Source organism: Diadema antillarum, unplaced genomic scaffold (genome assembly GCF_040938485.1).
Source record: "Diadema antillarum isolate AM-2024a unplaced genomic scaffold, OU_Dant_1.0 seq00000813_RagTag, whole genome shotgun sequence".
Classification (NCBI taxonomy): Eukaryota; Metazoa; Echinodermata; class Echinoidea; order Diadematoida; family Diadematidae; genus Diadema; species Diadema antillarum.
The window spans coordinates 251771-268353 of record NW_027271692.1 but is presented as its reverse complement, the minus strand read 5'-3'; the positions used below and the strand labels follow the sequence as shown (position 1 = coordinate 268353).

General features: G+C 39.7%; 1 protein-coding gene across 1 annotated transcript in view; it reads left to right on the top strand.

The window, feature by feature from the left end:
• The window catches only part of LOC139739732 (disks large homolog 1-like), a 280561-nt gene that overhangs the window by 242468 nt on the left and 21510 nt on the right, over positions 1–16583 (top strand). Inside the window, exons 7-13 of the mRNA XM_071650335.1 lie at positions 3070–3194; positions 6553–6655; positions 7268–7477; positions 8571–8775; positions 10919–11114; positions 11704–11860; positions 13155–13257. Of these exons, the coding sequence (XP_071506436.1) occupies positions 3070–3194; positions 6553–6655; positions 7268–7477; positions 8571–8775; positions 10919–11114; positions 11704–11860; positions 13155–13257 (1099 nt within the window). The remainder of the gene's footprint in view (positions 1–3069; positions 3195–6552; positions 6656–7267; positions 7478–8570; positions 8776–10918; positions 11115–11703; positions 11861–13154; positions 13258–16583) is intronic.

The following is a 16583-nucleotide window of genomic DNA, read 5'->3' as shown; positions in this document are numbered from 1 at the left end:
ATTTCTCCCCGTCCCCCATTTCTCCACTCTCCCTCATTGTAAAATTGCCAGTGTTCACGACTCTGCCCCTTTCGTTTTACCGGGAGGCTTTTTTATTAGGGGATGTAAAGCTATGTTGGCAAATGCGACATCAATTCTGGAAGCACCACATGTGCAATTAAGTCATGTTCCTTCTCTATTCTCCCCACCTCACCTCGATGGCTATATCACGATATCCCTCGTTTGAAGAGGAGAGAAAGATCTACGAGTGAAAGTGGGGGAGGGGGGAGGTTGATAATGCAAGCGAGAGATCTTGAACATTTTACTTTAGACTTCCCAGGTTCGTCACAATTTAGGGTTTGAATCCGTCTCGTGGCTCGGCGATCGCCCGCTCTCATGCGGTGCAATTGTACATATGCACAATTTTATTTTTTATGTTAGCTTGTTCCAGCCCGTGCCCCAGAGCGAACAAATCTCCCAGCGTATAGACGCAAAGTATCTTGTCCGGAGATTGGGACTGAATTTAAGATGCCCCAAGTGTCGCCTTGTGTGTGAAAGTTTCCTAGCACGTACCAACCATATTTGTTGGTGTGTGTGTGTGTGTGTGTATGTCTGTGTGTGTCTGTGTGCGTGTGTTGTTATTGTCGTGTTGTTTTTGTGTAGTGTTTCTCTTTGAAAGCATTGTCTGCCAGGTTCTCAGCAGCGTGTTTTCTTTTCAAGCAAATTGGCGCAGGGCAAGCATATTTTTGATGGGTTGTTGTTTGAGGTGGTGTTGAACAGTGTGATGGCATTTTTCACCCCTACTACTACTAATATACTTGGGCAAGTGTCTATGGGAAATGCATGTTTGTAGCAAAATCAACCCGTCCTCAATTGGTTAAATGGTGAGAGACTCAAATAATATGTGCTTCCCACTTCTTGTAGCTAAGTGAGCGTGTCAGGTAGAAAGTTTAAAACTCCACGTTGAGTTTTTATGGCAATCAAACAATAATTCTCTTTCATCAAAGGACCATGATTTAGATCAATGTCCCTTGCTATTGACAGTGATGTTTAGCTTGGTAGGAGGAGGGGGGGGGGACCAATATTAGTGTATACATAATGTGGGTACATACTTTAAGCAGAACCTAGGCAGGGACTGTCAGGAGTGCTGATCGATATATTGGGAAAAAGGGGAAGAAAGTATTCAAGAAAAGTCATCATGTATCCACCGGTGATTGCAGTCAAGAATAATACTTCAAACCCAAAATTATTTTGTAAACATATTGTATTGTGATAACATATTTTATGAAATAGTGTTTGTTTTCGCTGGTCAGGCAAGTTCTGGTTATTTTCGCTCTTTTCATTAAAGATGTAAACTTGGCCAGCTTTCCACAATACTGTTAAAGAATATTTTCAGAAGCACAGAAGGGTTACAGACAAGGCGTCCCTGGTTTTGATGCGATGTGTTCATTGCAATCATTACGATGTCATACTTTGCGGTCTCATGCAGTATTACATTACCGTGTATCCGCTCCCTGTGCGAAGTGGCATAAAATGTATTATCTGTCGTTCTGAGTACAAAATAATTGCATGGGTGTGTCTCGAGCAAAATCCATAAAATGTTAATATCATGCCAGTGCATGAATGAGACGACAGCCCCTGTTGAAGCAACACCCCATTATGTAGTACGAGAAAGGCGAAGTCCAATTCCCTCGTTAAAAAAAAAAAAAAAATGGAGAGCTGGAGGTCAGTCAGAAGATGTTGATTTTAAGAGGATGACATCGATTGAGAGGAGGGGGCCCTTCCATCGATTCGCGACCATGCCTTTGAGGCGAGTATTTTGAACCGATAGAAAGATGTTGTTTTTCTTTCTCTTTTGATTGGTGGGTGGGGTCATTTTACGGGTCCGTAAACCGCCATGCTGCAAAGCTGCTGCTAATTGATGCTAGCAAAGCAATCTCCATGTTGGATTATGGAAGATGGTGCAGTTCGTCAGGCAGTGCCATAAGGTGTAGTTGCGTATTTGTATGGGCTTTTATTCATTCATCTAATGACACATTTTTAACCAACTCACACTTAGCTCATATGTGTACTCCCAATTGATCAGGTTTTACTTTCATGTTTATGCAGTTTTTATTACCATAAATGATTATCTGAGTACAATCAAATTTTCACTACACACATACAAATGTGTGAAGACATTAGGCTGGACAGAAGGGGGTATATTTGCAGTACATATATATATATATATATTTTTTTTTTTTTCACTACCATCCCAATCACATCTTTTTTTAATGTCAGTTTTTGATTAGATGATCACCAGGCATGTGTTACTGTGTGTCAAATGCACTGTTAATGTTTCTCAAAATATGGGAAATAAAGTGTTGTCAAGGCTTATTGTTGAGCGCACTGGGAGTCCAATGATTTATTGAACACGATTAAAAATTTGGCACGAAACAAAAGAAAAGACCCACAGCAGCACTATCATTATGATGATTATGTTACGGCAATAATTTGATTGTCAACCTACTCATCTCAGAACATAACTGTAATCTACGCCGTGTGCACAAGATGTCTGACACTTTATACATACAATAACATTCACACAGGAAGATAACTAGATGTTCATCAGTGCTTTATTTCTACTTTAGTTTCATGCAACCCACATGAGGTGCAATCATCAGGTACTTCATGCGACTCCTTCAAAAACATGTAAAAACTCTCCTGTTTTTGTCTTAATTTTGCTCTGTTTTTATGCACCTTGAGCACTCTACAGAACAGATTTGGGGCAATATGAATTATATATGTATATTCTTATTATTATTATCATTATTATTATTATTATTGTTATTATTATTATTATCATTATTATTATTATTATTATTATTATTATTATTATTATTATTATTATTATTATTATTATTATTCATGTCTATTGTGTTAATACATACACAAAGTGTATACATATATTTATTTTTCATACTTTTCTGCAACAGTTTTTGACATGATTTCAAGATGTGCTGTGTAGATGGATGAGACGTGACAGTGGCGTAAGTGAAGATTCGGCTATTTTAAAATTCTTCCTTCTTGTTCTCATCTTTCCGCATCCAGGGCGGGGCGGGTCTGGGATTCAGCATCGCGGGCGGAACCGACAACCCGCACATAGGGGACGACCCGAGCATCTTCATCACCAAGCTTATTCCAGGGGGTGCGGCAGCGGTCGACGGAAGACTCAAGTAAGGAAGGGTTGCTTTCCATGTAGAGAAGATACAATGCAGCAGGTCATTTGATCCTGTATATTGCATTTATTTCATTCCCTTTACGTAACCTAAATGTCTCTCTTTTTTGTCTCTGTCCAGTATTTTTTTTACAAATATTTGATACCGTACGTTCAGCGTCAAGGACAGGAATTGAGATTCTGAGTATGTCAACGCGAGTTATACTTGACATTACTGAATAGATTTTTATATGAATATGTATATACACATACATACATTATGTACATACACACATACATAAGGCCGACGATATATCAATATCATCAATATTATAGAATCACATTGTTCACCTAGTTTGGTTCAGGAGGGACTTCAGAATAGTAATTACCATTTTTTAGCTAGAATTATTACTGAAACTAGGTTGACATCATGATCAGTCAAAAGTGAATTATGATGTTTGACGGAAGGAGGCCACAGAGCAGAAATTAAATGCTTGAAGTTATACAAATCAAACATGTTTATGGAAATTATGCATTAGGTTCTAGAAGTCGTAATCACATTGCCATTGATCATGGGACTCTGTGATATCTAATAAGACTTGTGATCAATCAGGCTGTATTCTGTTTAAATCAGTCTTTGGGGAAATCTGTTGTATTATTTTCACATCTGAGCACATCTGAAGTGAAGACTGGCCAAATTGAATAACCAGCGAAAGCTTATTTAAGAATAAAGGCTTTGACCGCACAACCACACAGATGATTGAAGCTGACAAACCCTTTGATGCAATATCCATTTTTGAGCACATAACTAGCATCAATAATGCCTGTATCATATAAAACTCTGCCATATGGCATACAGATATGCATTTCTTTTTTTTCAGGGGGAGGTGATGGGTAGGGGGTGGGAGAGAACAGAAACGGCCTGAATTTCCATAATATGCAATTAATTGTTCTAGATTTTATGCAAAAAAATTCCCCAAACTGTCTCAGCCTATATTGGTTCCGATTCCATCTGACTTTTTTTTAGTTTGTCTCTTTCTGTCTGTCTATCTATCTCTCCATCTCTTCTTTTCTTTTCCATTCATGTCCTAATCAGTCATTTGCTCATTCATCGCTGTGTCTGCATCGCTCCTCCCTGTGCTACTGTTACCATATGGTTCAGTGTGCCTGCCCATATCATCTCACCTCCTTTCTTTTTTCTTCCTCTTCCCTCTGTCTATCTGTTTGTCTCTTTATATATCTATCTCTCTATCTATCCATCTACCTATCCATCTATCCTATCCATCTATCTGTCTACCTATCTATTTATCTATTCATCTATCTATCTATTCATCTGTTTATCTATCTATCTATCTATCTATCTATCCATCTACCTATCTACCTATCCACCTATCTATCTTTCTATTTATCTATCTACTGTAGTACTTATTTATCTATCAATCTATCTGTCTACTTATCTATCTACCTATCTATCTATCTATCTCTTATCTATCTATCTGTCTGTCTGTCTATCATTCTGTCTATGTACCTACCTATCTATCTACCTATTTATCTATCTATCTATCTACCTATCTATCTAACTACCTACCTATCTATCTATCTACCTCTCTATATATCTGTCTCTTTATCTATCTATCTATCTATCTATCTATCTATCTATCTATCTATTTATCTATCTGTCTACTTACCCACCTATCTATCTAATACCTATTTATCTATCTATCTACCTATCTATCTAGGTAGGTATATATATATTTCTATCTCTATCTCATTTATGCCCCTTCATTCTGTCCATCTCTCCCATTTGATATATCTCTTTGTAAAATTGAAGTGTCTTGATGATGTACTGCTCTCAGTTTTCTGCGGCTGTACAAGTATATAGTCACCTGCCCCTCCTAGACCGGCGGTGACGTGCTCCACTCCCGGTAGATTGAGTTGCCTTCAAAGGTTGCTTTCTTCCTCTCAATCTTGCCGCTCGAGTATCTGATTCCTCTCTGAGTCCCATTTCTCATCTGGCATTCTTATCATCAGAGTCATTTGTTTTGATTTACTAGCATCCTTGCATCTCTCTTTCTCTCTCTCTCTCCATCTCTCTCTCTCCCTCTATCTGTATATCTATGCATCTCTCACTGTCTCCATCTACCTATCTCTCTATCTTTTTTTCTATATATTTATGTGTCAATCTATCTATCTATCTATCTATCTATCTATCTATCTATCTATCAATTTTTGCATCTATCTATGCATCTACAATGTATCTATCTATCTGTCTATATATCTATCTCTCTATCTATCAGTCTATATTTATCAGTCTCTCTGTCTGTGGATCTATTTATCTATCAATCTTTCTATTTGTCACCATCTATATCTCTATCTTTCTACAAAACTTGTTGGTCTGTCTTTCTCTTGATCTATACTCTCTTTCTTTCCTTTTGTAGTTGTGTATAATTATTTATCCATCCATCTTTCTTTTGGGTAATCTCTTTCATACCCTGTTGTCTTTTGTATCTTATTTGTTATATTGTGCAGAGAGGGTAACATATTTTTTATCGGAAGTAGGCCTATATGATGCCCCTATATTTCTCATTATAATAAGTGCATAAGTTATACTAAATCTTCTGAGTCGGAGTAGTTTTGTGCAATAGTGATCATTTTTCCCCCCCTCTACCTGTCCTATAAATTTCCAGTGTATGTCACTGCGACGTATTGGGTGATAATTGGTCCGGCCTTGCCAACACAAATAACCTGTGGATGCTGTTTAACCCTTTTATTAGCTCAGGCACTCAGCTTGACGTGCCATGCATTTTCGTCAGCATTCAGCAGTCCATCCAAACTTGACTTACCAGTAGTTGTAAAGTTAGCATTCCCACTCAACTCAGGTGTAGTATAATGTCCAACAGGAAGGCCATGGTGACGCAGTAGGGATTAGAGGGATTAGGTAAAGCTCTATTCATTGACAATGGTTTCCAGAAATCTGTACCAATTGGTGAAGAAAATGCTCCAGTGGTCTTGCTAATTGGTAATCAAAGCGCAATAAAGTTTAACAAGAAAGACATTTCCTCCTTTAAAGTTCCTCCTCATTGTTAAAGAGTGTTTATGACACATGAATGATGAATTTGCTGCTGTCAATGTCATGATTGTTTTAACGACAATTCTGACAATATCTTGCCTCAGAGGTACATGTAGTTCAATTTTTTTTTAAAATTCAACTTGAACGATATTTTTGGAGATACCACGCCCTGACAGTAACAAACCTATACTACAGAAAAAAAAAAACTGTAGTCAGCAAATAGTATCATTTTGTGTCATCATTACAAGGCACCGACATAACTGTACAATCTTTATCTTGACTTTTTGTCCCCCCCCCCCCCCCCTAGGGTCAATGATGTGATATGCAAGGTCAACGAGTGCGAGATCCTGGGCGTGTCCCATCAAGCTGCAGTCGACGCCCTCAAGAGGGCGGGCAACACGGTGCACATGGTGAGTGTTGCCCGGGCAACTCATCGCACTCGCCCAATCAGGGGATGAAGATGTGTGGCTTTGTAATATTGTTTGTGTTGTATGCTAAATCATTATTCCATTGATTTTTCATATGCTTGTAGTTGAGCGAGTGAAAGCAATGTGTGGAATATGTGTTTCTTTTTTTCACCTATTTCAGCATGTGTACAATTTCTGTACAATGAAACAAAATCTTTACTGGAGAGGATGGGGAAAAAATTGTGTGTATGAGTGTATGTGTACATGTGTGTGTCTCTCTGTCTGTGTGTGTGATTTGAAGAAAATTAAATAGGAACAGTAGCCTACATTATGTCTCTTTTTTTGCTACTTGTGTAAGAATATCAAAAGGAAAAACCACAATTGAGTCTTGTGCCTTTTTTTCTTTGATAGATTTCCTAAATTGATTGCTGGAACATGAAAACATCTTTCAGTAATGAAAATATTTTTCTTTGAAATCAAATGTATATGGGCTTTAATTACTTATATCTGAAGATCGCATATGAAACAGTTTGTGTAAATGCTCTGAGCACATGTGATGTACGAAAATGGTCTGTTAAATCCATGTTTCCCCCTCTTTGCTCACTGTTTGACCAGCTCATCCGAAGGTGGCCACGGAGCCCCTCGACGGGCAAGACCATCCAGATTGACCTGGTCAAAGGTCAAAAGGGGCTGGGCTTCAGCATCGCCGGGGGCCTCGGCAACCAGCACGTCCCCAACGACAACGGCATCTTCGTCACGAAGATCATCGACGGTGGCGCCGCCCAGCAGGACGGGCGGTTGCAGGTCGGCGACAAGATCACGGCCGTGAGTTACCCATTTCATAGCATCTTCTTGATGGGGGATGTATTCTCCTTTATGCCCTTCAAAGATGTGTCAATTTTTTAAACCTCAAATCGTCAACACTTCTCCCCATACCTGCCGACCATGGCTCCTTTAAGTTAAATGTATCAGTCGAATCCTTATCCCCGTGTGAGACTCATATGGAATGGATTTGCTCGTCGATTTGCGTCATCACCCAGCCTCAACTACTTCTTTTACAAGTAATAGGGGCTGTGACCAAACCCAGCCTGAGCATATTAGGGATTTGTCTTTGAAAGGGTAAAAGGTATCAGGCCCCATTGATAAGCCTTCTCAATCTGCAAAGATCATCATCATATCAGCATTCATTGTCTGTCTCCCCCCCCCCCCCACCCTGTGGGGTTACATGCTTGATTTCCTTAAATGTCATGGTGAAAAACAAAACAAAAACAGTAGTTGCTTATAGCAGCCTAGCACAGTATTCTCACTGCTACATCCCCATTTCTCTTTGGTATCTATCCTTACTAGCGAGAGTGAGAGGACATTATTCTGGTCCTCTGGGGTGGCATCATTAACAAGCTTTTGATTTCAGGAAGGAATGCAAAGAGGACGGGAAGCAGAGCGTGAAATCATTCTGTGCATTTGCAAAACAGAATAACATTATGTCCTGTTGATTTTCAAGAGAATTCTTGGGGGATATACATAATTGGTATGTAAACAGGATGGGAGCTTCTAGCTGACATATGCTTAGGCCCAGCGAGCATGTGAGTGGCAACTACAGATTATGGCTACAGATTCACAAAATTAAAACAAAAATTGGACATGGAGTCAACAAACACAAATTTCTGCTCAATGAAGATTTGCCATGTTGAATGATGATATAAGTACAACATAGAGGCGCTTACACGGTATCATGAACAACAAATGTCCCCATCTACAGAACTTGAAACAGCTTACAAGTCGGGACGGAGAAAGTGTGTGGTGAGACAGTTAGTTGTTTTAATTCTCCATTCTGTGTGCCCTACTGTCCCTCTCAGAAAGCTCCCAAACAACTCTATCCGTGTCTTGAGCGTTTTCGTTTTTATCGTTTTGTCGGTAGGTGGGGGATAACAATCTCATGGAGGTAACCCACGAGGAGGCGGTGGCTGTGCTCAAAGCGACCAGCAACAGCGTCAGCCTCACCGTGATCAAGAACGCAACCCTGCTGGCGGGCACCCAGCTGCCCCCTTCGCCCCTCACCGAGGACCAACCCCCGCCCCCGGATGTCTCCAACGTGGTCGTCGACTCGGCCTCCACGAATCCAGGTAGTAGAGAACCCGGCGATGAGATGTGGATGTCAATCAATCACACATAGATATTTGGTGTTTTAGTAGCATTAAAGGGTGTGTACAGTTCTTGTCGAGGTGAGATTTAGCTTTTAACATTTTGCAAGATATTCAGAAACCACTCTATGAGATGTCAAAGAGCATGCAATTCTAAAGGGTATCAAAAGTTTATTTGATGAAAATCGGTTTTGAAATGGCTGAGATATCCCAAAACAAGGTGAAACAAAGAGATCCTAATAAAGTTGTGGCCTGTCGCCTTTTATTATTATCACTTTTTGGGATATCTCAGCCATTTCAAAACCGATATTCATCAAATAAACGTTGAATCCTTCTTAAAATTACATGCTCTTTCATATTTCATAAGAGGTTTCTCATTATCTCACTTAGAAATGTTCAAAACATGAATCCCTTACCTCAACCAGTACTGTACAGTCCCTTTAACTCTTAACGTGCCATGGTCGCCGAACGGCGACCTTAGTCCTGACGTGCCATGGTCGCCGATCGGCGACTAAAAAGAGCAAGAAAAGCATTGATCATTTAAGTTCTTGTGGTACCGTAATGTGTTACACCAAGCAACTGCCAATGATATGTACTGGTAGCTGATTAGTATAGCCATCGTTTCCACTAAAAATATGAGCATGCTTACATTGGAAAGTTTTGAGTAAATACACGATTTTTCAGCTAGTTGTATTTTTTTCGCGTCGGGAAAATCCGCAGCGGGCGCACCCTCTGCGAGATGTGTATGGGTCAAAAGTCTCATAGGTAAACCACGCGTGTGTATGCTATTGAATCTGCGTGTATTGTCTATGCGGTTCCACTCGCATTGTTCCGCTTGGACGCTGTCCTGCGGGAAGCTGCTTTTATTTTGTCCCTCACAGAGGGTCAGCTTAGGTTCGTCGGTCAAGTCTTTCATCCTTTTGTTTTGGTGAATGTAACTAATCGTCCCCACACTAGCAAAGGAATTGCGCGTGGACAAAGGCCTGCCGATTTCAATAGAGTACGCCCGCCCGCAGTCCGCTTAGACAAAAGGAGGATTAGCAGGTTCTTCCTTCTCAGGTGGACAAAAGACACTATTCCAGGGCCCGGGACTATTGCTTTAGTTGCAAATACAGGATCTGGGACTAAAGGACTCAGATTTGGGAATGAATTACTGAGGCAAAAAGAGAAATTGCCAAGACAAAATAAACTGCTAGTATCTTTGGAATCATACAATTCTAGAAGACAATTTTGTTATCATTTGAAAGAGGAGATGTTGCTCTAAAACTTTCTCACAGAGTCAAGGGAGTGTTCCATTGAAGAAAAAACACGACTGACTCTTTTTTTCCATACTACACGAAAATCTTTAATAACTTTTTTTGATGTATCAATTATTTCTGCAATATTTCAGGTTCAGATAGAAATTGTGGCAAACTGACTGCATGACACGAAAGAACAAACATTTCTTGATATATGTTGTGTAGAACTCAATTAAAAAAAGTCAATAGTTTCAGAGATATGGCGGTTTTAAATTTCATTGTTAGTCCAGTTTCGAAACGTTCTGGCGTTAGGTAAAAACCTCTGGCACGTTAGGGGTTTTGGGCCTGGCACATTAAGAGTTAAGCACAGCCAGCAGCACAAAAAGTTTACATAAATTCAGTGCTGTAGAATTGTGCGTATGCTACCTATGTTTTATCATGGTAGAGGGGGAAAAATTTGCAGCTTGTTGAATCAGAATAAGATATTTGGCATCTTGTCATTATCTGTTTATTGCTGGAATTGAATTGATTATCAATTTGTTTGTTTGTTTGTTTTTTTTATATTTGCAAAGTTTTGCGAGATATCACATCTGCATCTGGATATACTTCATTCTTACTTTTGGATGAAAAATCTTTAGGTAATAGAACTTTAATGGTGACATTGTTTCTTCAACAATAAGCATAATTGTAAAATTATAACATTACTGTCATATGAATGCTTATGCAAATTACTGCCTCTAAAAGAAATGGATAAAAAATGTGTTTGTTTGCATTTTTTCTCCCTAATTACTGCCTCTAAACAAAATGAAAATAAAAGCTTATTTGTTTGCATTTTTTTTCTCCCACCTCATACCTCCTCCCCACCCAACCCCCCCCCCTTCCAGCAGTCTATGCCACCATGCAGCCTCCCCTCCATCAAGAGCCCAAGATGGGCGACATGCCGCCCTCACCCACCCTCCAGATGGAGGGGGGCATGTGTGATCCCCCGTCCTACAACAGGGTGACGGCCTCGCAGCCCCCGAACGCTTTCAACAACGCACACGCCCCAAAGATATTCGTCCAGAATGACGATGGATTTTCGAGGTGAGAAAGAAAGCAGTGTGTCTCTGAGAATAGCCATCTGTGTCACTATCTGTCTATCTCTTGATCTATCTATCAGATTTAATGTTGTTATGTATATATAGATATGCAGGAAGAAATTTATTTTGAAGAATGGAAAGCTAGTCTTCTTTGTAATTGAACTTAAGATGTTTTTCTATTGGTCTTGTAGGAAATGGGAAATAAACTTTGAATGATTCAGGACACATTCAGAGTTACATATTTCCCTTTAAAAAGATGAGCATTTGTAGAGACGTATACCTACCTTAATAATAGTAATAATGTATGTTTATATTGTGCAGTTTGTATCGTACCCGATGCTCTTGGCACATTAGAGCCTGCATGAGGCTATGCATGCTGTGTGCACATAAAACAACAGCAACTAACAATACAACCCTTACAATTTAATGTTAGGTGAACATGAACCAAAATTACAATTCAAACAAGTGCGATTTGAGGAGACTTAACATGGGTGTATGAAGTTTCGTGTCCAGTGTTGAGTGGGAGAATTTTGTCTGGGGTGCCTTGGCTAATGGGGCGCCTCGTTCCTTCCACCTTGTTGCTGTCTCTGCAGGGAAGCCCGGTCAGTAACTCTCAACAAGGGCGCCACCGGTCTCGGGTTCAACATCGTCGGTGGCGAGGATGGGGAGGGCATCTTCATCTCCTTCATCCTGGCAGGGGGCGTGGCTGACCTCAGCGGCGAACTCCGGCGTGGCGACCAGATCCTCTCGGTGAGCACCTCGTTCAGTTTCTAGCCCAGAGTATTGTCAAAGCCCAGGGAATAATTTGATGATCGTATATTTTAAGCAAAATGCTCTGCAAGTCTTTGTAATGAATTTGCTGCACAAATGACATTTTGTATGGCAGTCATACCTAAATGTAAAGTGAATCACTATGCGATACCACGAGAGTAATTCCCTGCCGCCCCTTACAGGCTACAGCATGCCCATGTTTTCAGGGACACTGCAAAAGTGCCCCATTCATTGTCAATGCTTATTGAATGTGGCAGATCGTACTTGTATGCACAACTGAATATAAAATTGTTTCAGTTTCTCCCCAACATCAAAGTTGTACATGTTCTCTTGGAAAGGAGTCTCTTGCTGGAGTTATTTGCTATTTGTATGTCTCCAAATAAATCCAGCACTGGGGGAGTAGCACTTTGGTACTGGCTGAAACTCATAAGGTGTCATATTAAGGGTGAATTGCTACCCATCTGTCAATATTGTAGTTTGATATTACTATTCAGTGGGTTGTGCTGTGATGCCATTAGGGGTATTTTCCTCACGCTTACAGAGTTTCCATAGTACTTAACCCATTTAATTAACCAGTTGAGGACGGGCTGATTTTGCCACAACATACATTTCCCATAAACACTTGCCCAAGTATACTCGCGACTCATCCTCGACAAGTTAAGTGTACTTGGGGGTTTTTGGGGTGATAGTATTGTTTGTAAGTGCAAGACTCCAAATGCTGTTTAACACAATGCTGTACGACAATTACTACAAATTGCAGTAACAGCAGGAATTGTTGCAGTGGCTCGGCAGCAGATTTTCAGTTGGCTCAATTAATGAGTGCAAAGTTACGCTTGTTCTTGCCGCGAAAGAATCTACATTGTATCTGCAGACATTCATTTACCCTTACTGCACTTTTTCACTGATAGATAGGCATCCCGGAGTGCTTTTGAGTCTGCCAGTAAGCAAAGATGTCTAAAAATAATTTATTGTCATTGAATAAAGACTACCTAATCCCCCTAATCCCTATCGTGTCATCATGGGCTTCCTATGGGATTGAGGGACATTGCCATGCCTGAGTGGGCTTGCTGACTTACAACTAGGTCAAGTTTGAATGTATGACAGAGAAGTGGATTTCTGAATAGTGATGACAAAAACTTAGCAAGTTAAGCTATTAAAAGTTTACACACATGTAAGTGCCCAGTTACATCCAGAGTTTAAAGCAAAAAGGCCTCATTTGCTGGCTCATGCATGTCCATGGCTGACAATGTTTTCCTCTTCTTTTTTTCCGCAGGTAAATGGCAAAGACTTGATGAATGCCACACACGAAGATGCTGCCCTAGCGCTGAAGGGGGCGGGGCAGGTCGTGACGATAGTTGCGCAATACAAGCCAGAAGGTGAGATGATCGTAAAATGATGAATTGGAGTTTAAGTAGTCTCCGTGTCTTATGTTGGCGTGAAGTTGATGAGCCATTGTTAAATGGTTTTGATCTCGCTTTATTGGTACAATATTGTGCATCCTTCAACAACCTTCTACGTTCTGTCTTGCTGGTTAGACTCCAATTGATTTCTTCTCCCTGCTTTTTGGTCCTCCTCATCCTCCTCCTCCTCCTCCTCCTCCTCATCATCATCATCATCTTCTTTTTCTTCTCCTTTCATGTGTTTCTTCCTGTCTTTCTTCTTCCTCTTCTTCTACTTACTCTTTTCTCTTCTTCTTCCTCATCTTCCTCTTCTTCCTTTCCTCATAACTTAAAGGTATTGTAGCAGTTTTGGTTGAGACCTAATTTTGGGTTTCTAACATTTTTTGGTGAAATAATGACAAACCTCTTATGAAATATGAAAGAGCATGTAATTCTATGAGGAATTCGACATTTATTTGACGAAAATTGGTTTTGAAATGGCTGAGATATCCAAAAAAGAGCAATTCAAATAAAGTTTGGGACCCACACTTTGTTACGATCACTTTGTCTTACTTTGTTTTTGTATGTTTCAGTCATTCCAAACTCGATTTTCATCAAATAAACTTTGAATTCCTCTTAAAATGGTATGCTCTGTACTGTATCATAAATGTTTTCTTTGTATCTCGCAAAAAGTTAAAAGCCCAATTCTCATCTCTACCAATACTGTACCACCCCTTTAAGTCTACGTCTTCTGTAGGACTTTCGTCTTCTTCTGCCTCTTTAGTAGTCTCTTTCACTTTCTTGTGCATCACTTTTCTAGACTTCCCTACAAAATTTAAGTCATCGCGTTCATTTTTGCTTCTCCGTGTTCAGTTTTCTCCTCACTGTTTCTCTTCTCCTTTTCAAATTTTTTGTCACCCTGCTCTCCTTGTCATTATGGGATGTTCTTCTTTTGTCGTTACAGTCCCCTCCCCCACCCCCCTTTGCCTCTGAGGTAGGATAAGTTGACATTAATTGAGCTCACTCTAGAAGTAAACTATGAACACTTTAGTTGTAATTGCAGATTACTAGAGCCTGGATTCGGAATTGTGGTTTTGAGAGAGATATAGAGACAGAGAGTGAGAGATAGAAATCAAAATTGGGATAATATTTTCTCTCTGTTTAAATCTGAGATGAATCGTCTCAGCTGAGCCGTAAATCTTCCCTCAGGGTCAAAGTAATTTGATGTTTGCCATCTCCCGGTCGCTTGTGGCCCATCCGCCACGCCGCTGCGACCGTCTCGGAGAAGTCGGCCATATTTTATGCGCCCTTCCCGAGCTGCTTGGCGTGCATTCCCTTCTTTCTGGTGCAGTTGACATTTAGGACGCTTCTCTGCGAGCTTGATCGAAATCTTTTCCTGAGCTCTTGTCTGTGAATGCAAATTGGTGTGAGGATACTCCCGAAGATCGCATGAATTTGTTGGTCAAATAGCCTTGAGGTTTCAGACGAAAGGGAAATTGAGAAGCAGAGGAGAATGGAGGAAGAAAGCGTAAAAGAAAGGAAAGTGAAAGTCAAAAGACGTTTGCTTTCTTCATGTCTCCTCTTGCAGTCTGGGCACAATAATCATCATGCATGTGATGAATTGTTACAACCGATATCAAGGGACATTTGTGGACTGATTAATTTAGGGCTGCCATGATTTTTTTTTTTAAACCACCATGCTGATGTACCTTTTCAGAACCTCTGCCTTCAACTGAGCAAGTCCTAGAAATCACATTTGTGTAGTTTAGTGCTGAATCTCTTTACTGTAATTTCTTATTTTTTAATCTATAATGTTAGTGTTCATAAGGAAGAGAGGATAATTTTCTTTCATTCTAGTCCTTTGCTGTATGTATATTGCTGCCCTTTTATTTAGTGGCAGCATTTTCAAAAGGCTCTTAAATACTAAATTTATATATGATTCTCAAGTTGGCAACACATGTGTAGGACAATAAAGCATTTGTATCCCCCACAAATTAGCATGCATTCAGACGTTTCCCTCAGATTTAGTACAGATATCTCCACTCTAAGATGTGCAGTAAATTCAGAATTGCCAATTTGATGATGGCCAGATGGTGATATATTCCGCAAATCTTTTTCTGGGACTAGGTGGACATGATAAGTCAGTTACTCTGAATAGTATTCATTCTGTAATTTGAACTTATAACTCATTTAGAAGGACTGAAACAAATACTACACGAGAAAAAAATGGTTTTAAAAAATATGATAATTGGCCTCTAAAGAAGTTCATTTTTATAAACTTTAATAGCCCAATATGTTTTCGTGGGCAAATGACATATATATCAGAGCTATGAAGGTCCGTATGAACAAGGCACCCTGAATTCAGTAGCTAGCCCTTGACCTTCTCTCAAACTACCCTTTTCCCCCCATTGACCACTGACCATGGCATCTATGGTTGCACACTGGTGCGTGGTCACTCCACCTTAGGTCAAGATCATTCCACAAAAGGCTTGGGACACACCCTCAGCGTCCATCCATTCATAACACCATGGCAGAAAAAAAAAGAAGAAGAAAAGTAGTGCTGCACCTGATTGCTCTCAATCTAGATAATCACTGAACTCAGATATTTTTTTAGGGGGGGGGGGGGGAGGAAGAAAATATCGAAGAAAGAATGAAGAAAATAATGGATGCTCTGGCGTAGAAAAATAAAGAAAAATTGAAAATGCATAGTGCAAAAAGTACAAAAACAATATTGGTATTGTAATGATAATGATGATGATGTTTGATTTTTATGATAATGATAATGATAATGATAATAATAACAAATAATGATACCTATAACAATTGTGATAGCATTAGTTATCATAATGATAGCAAAAATGATGGATTTGTTTGGCCATTCCACAGCTGTCCTCCAATCTACACATGAAAAGGAGGTTAAGTGTGCGGTTCACTGCTTTCCCATTTCAGTCACTTAGTAGCAGTTATCTCAAAATGTCATTATGAGTGGGGCATGTCATCAACCATTTTGTCAGATATTTTATTTTTCTAACAAATTTTCTCTTGGCCAATCAGATGCAAGGATTTCACAAGCTTAAAATTGTGTGTCAGAAACAAAATGCATTTGTATCAGACAAAATGATGGATGAAACAATACCCTCTGAATTCAGATGAGGGAAAAAAAGACCTGATGGAAAAATAAAAAGAACTGAATACCTGTATAGAGTGACACACCACTCTATTTGAAAGAGCTTGACACAAATGTCCTTTGCTTATTAACCACTTGACCTTTGACGTGTTAGTTCTACATCTTTTTTATGTGCCATGTTGAATGGCATTGCAGT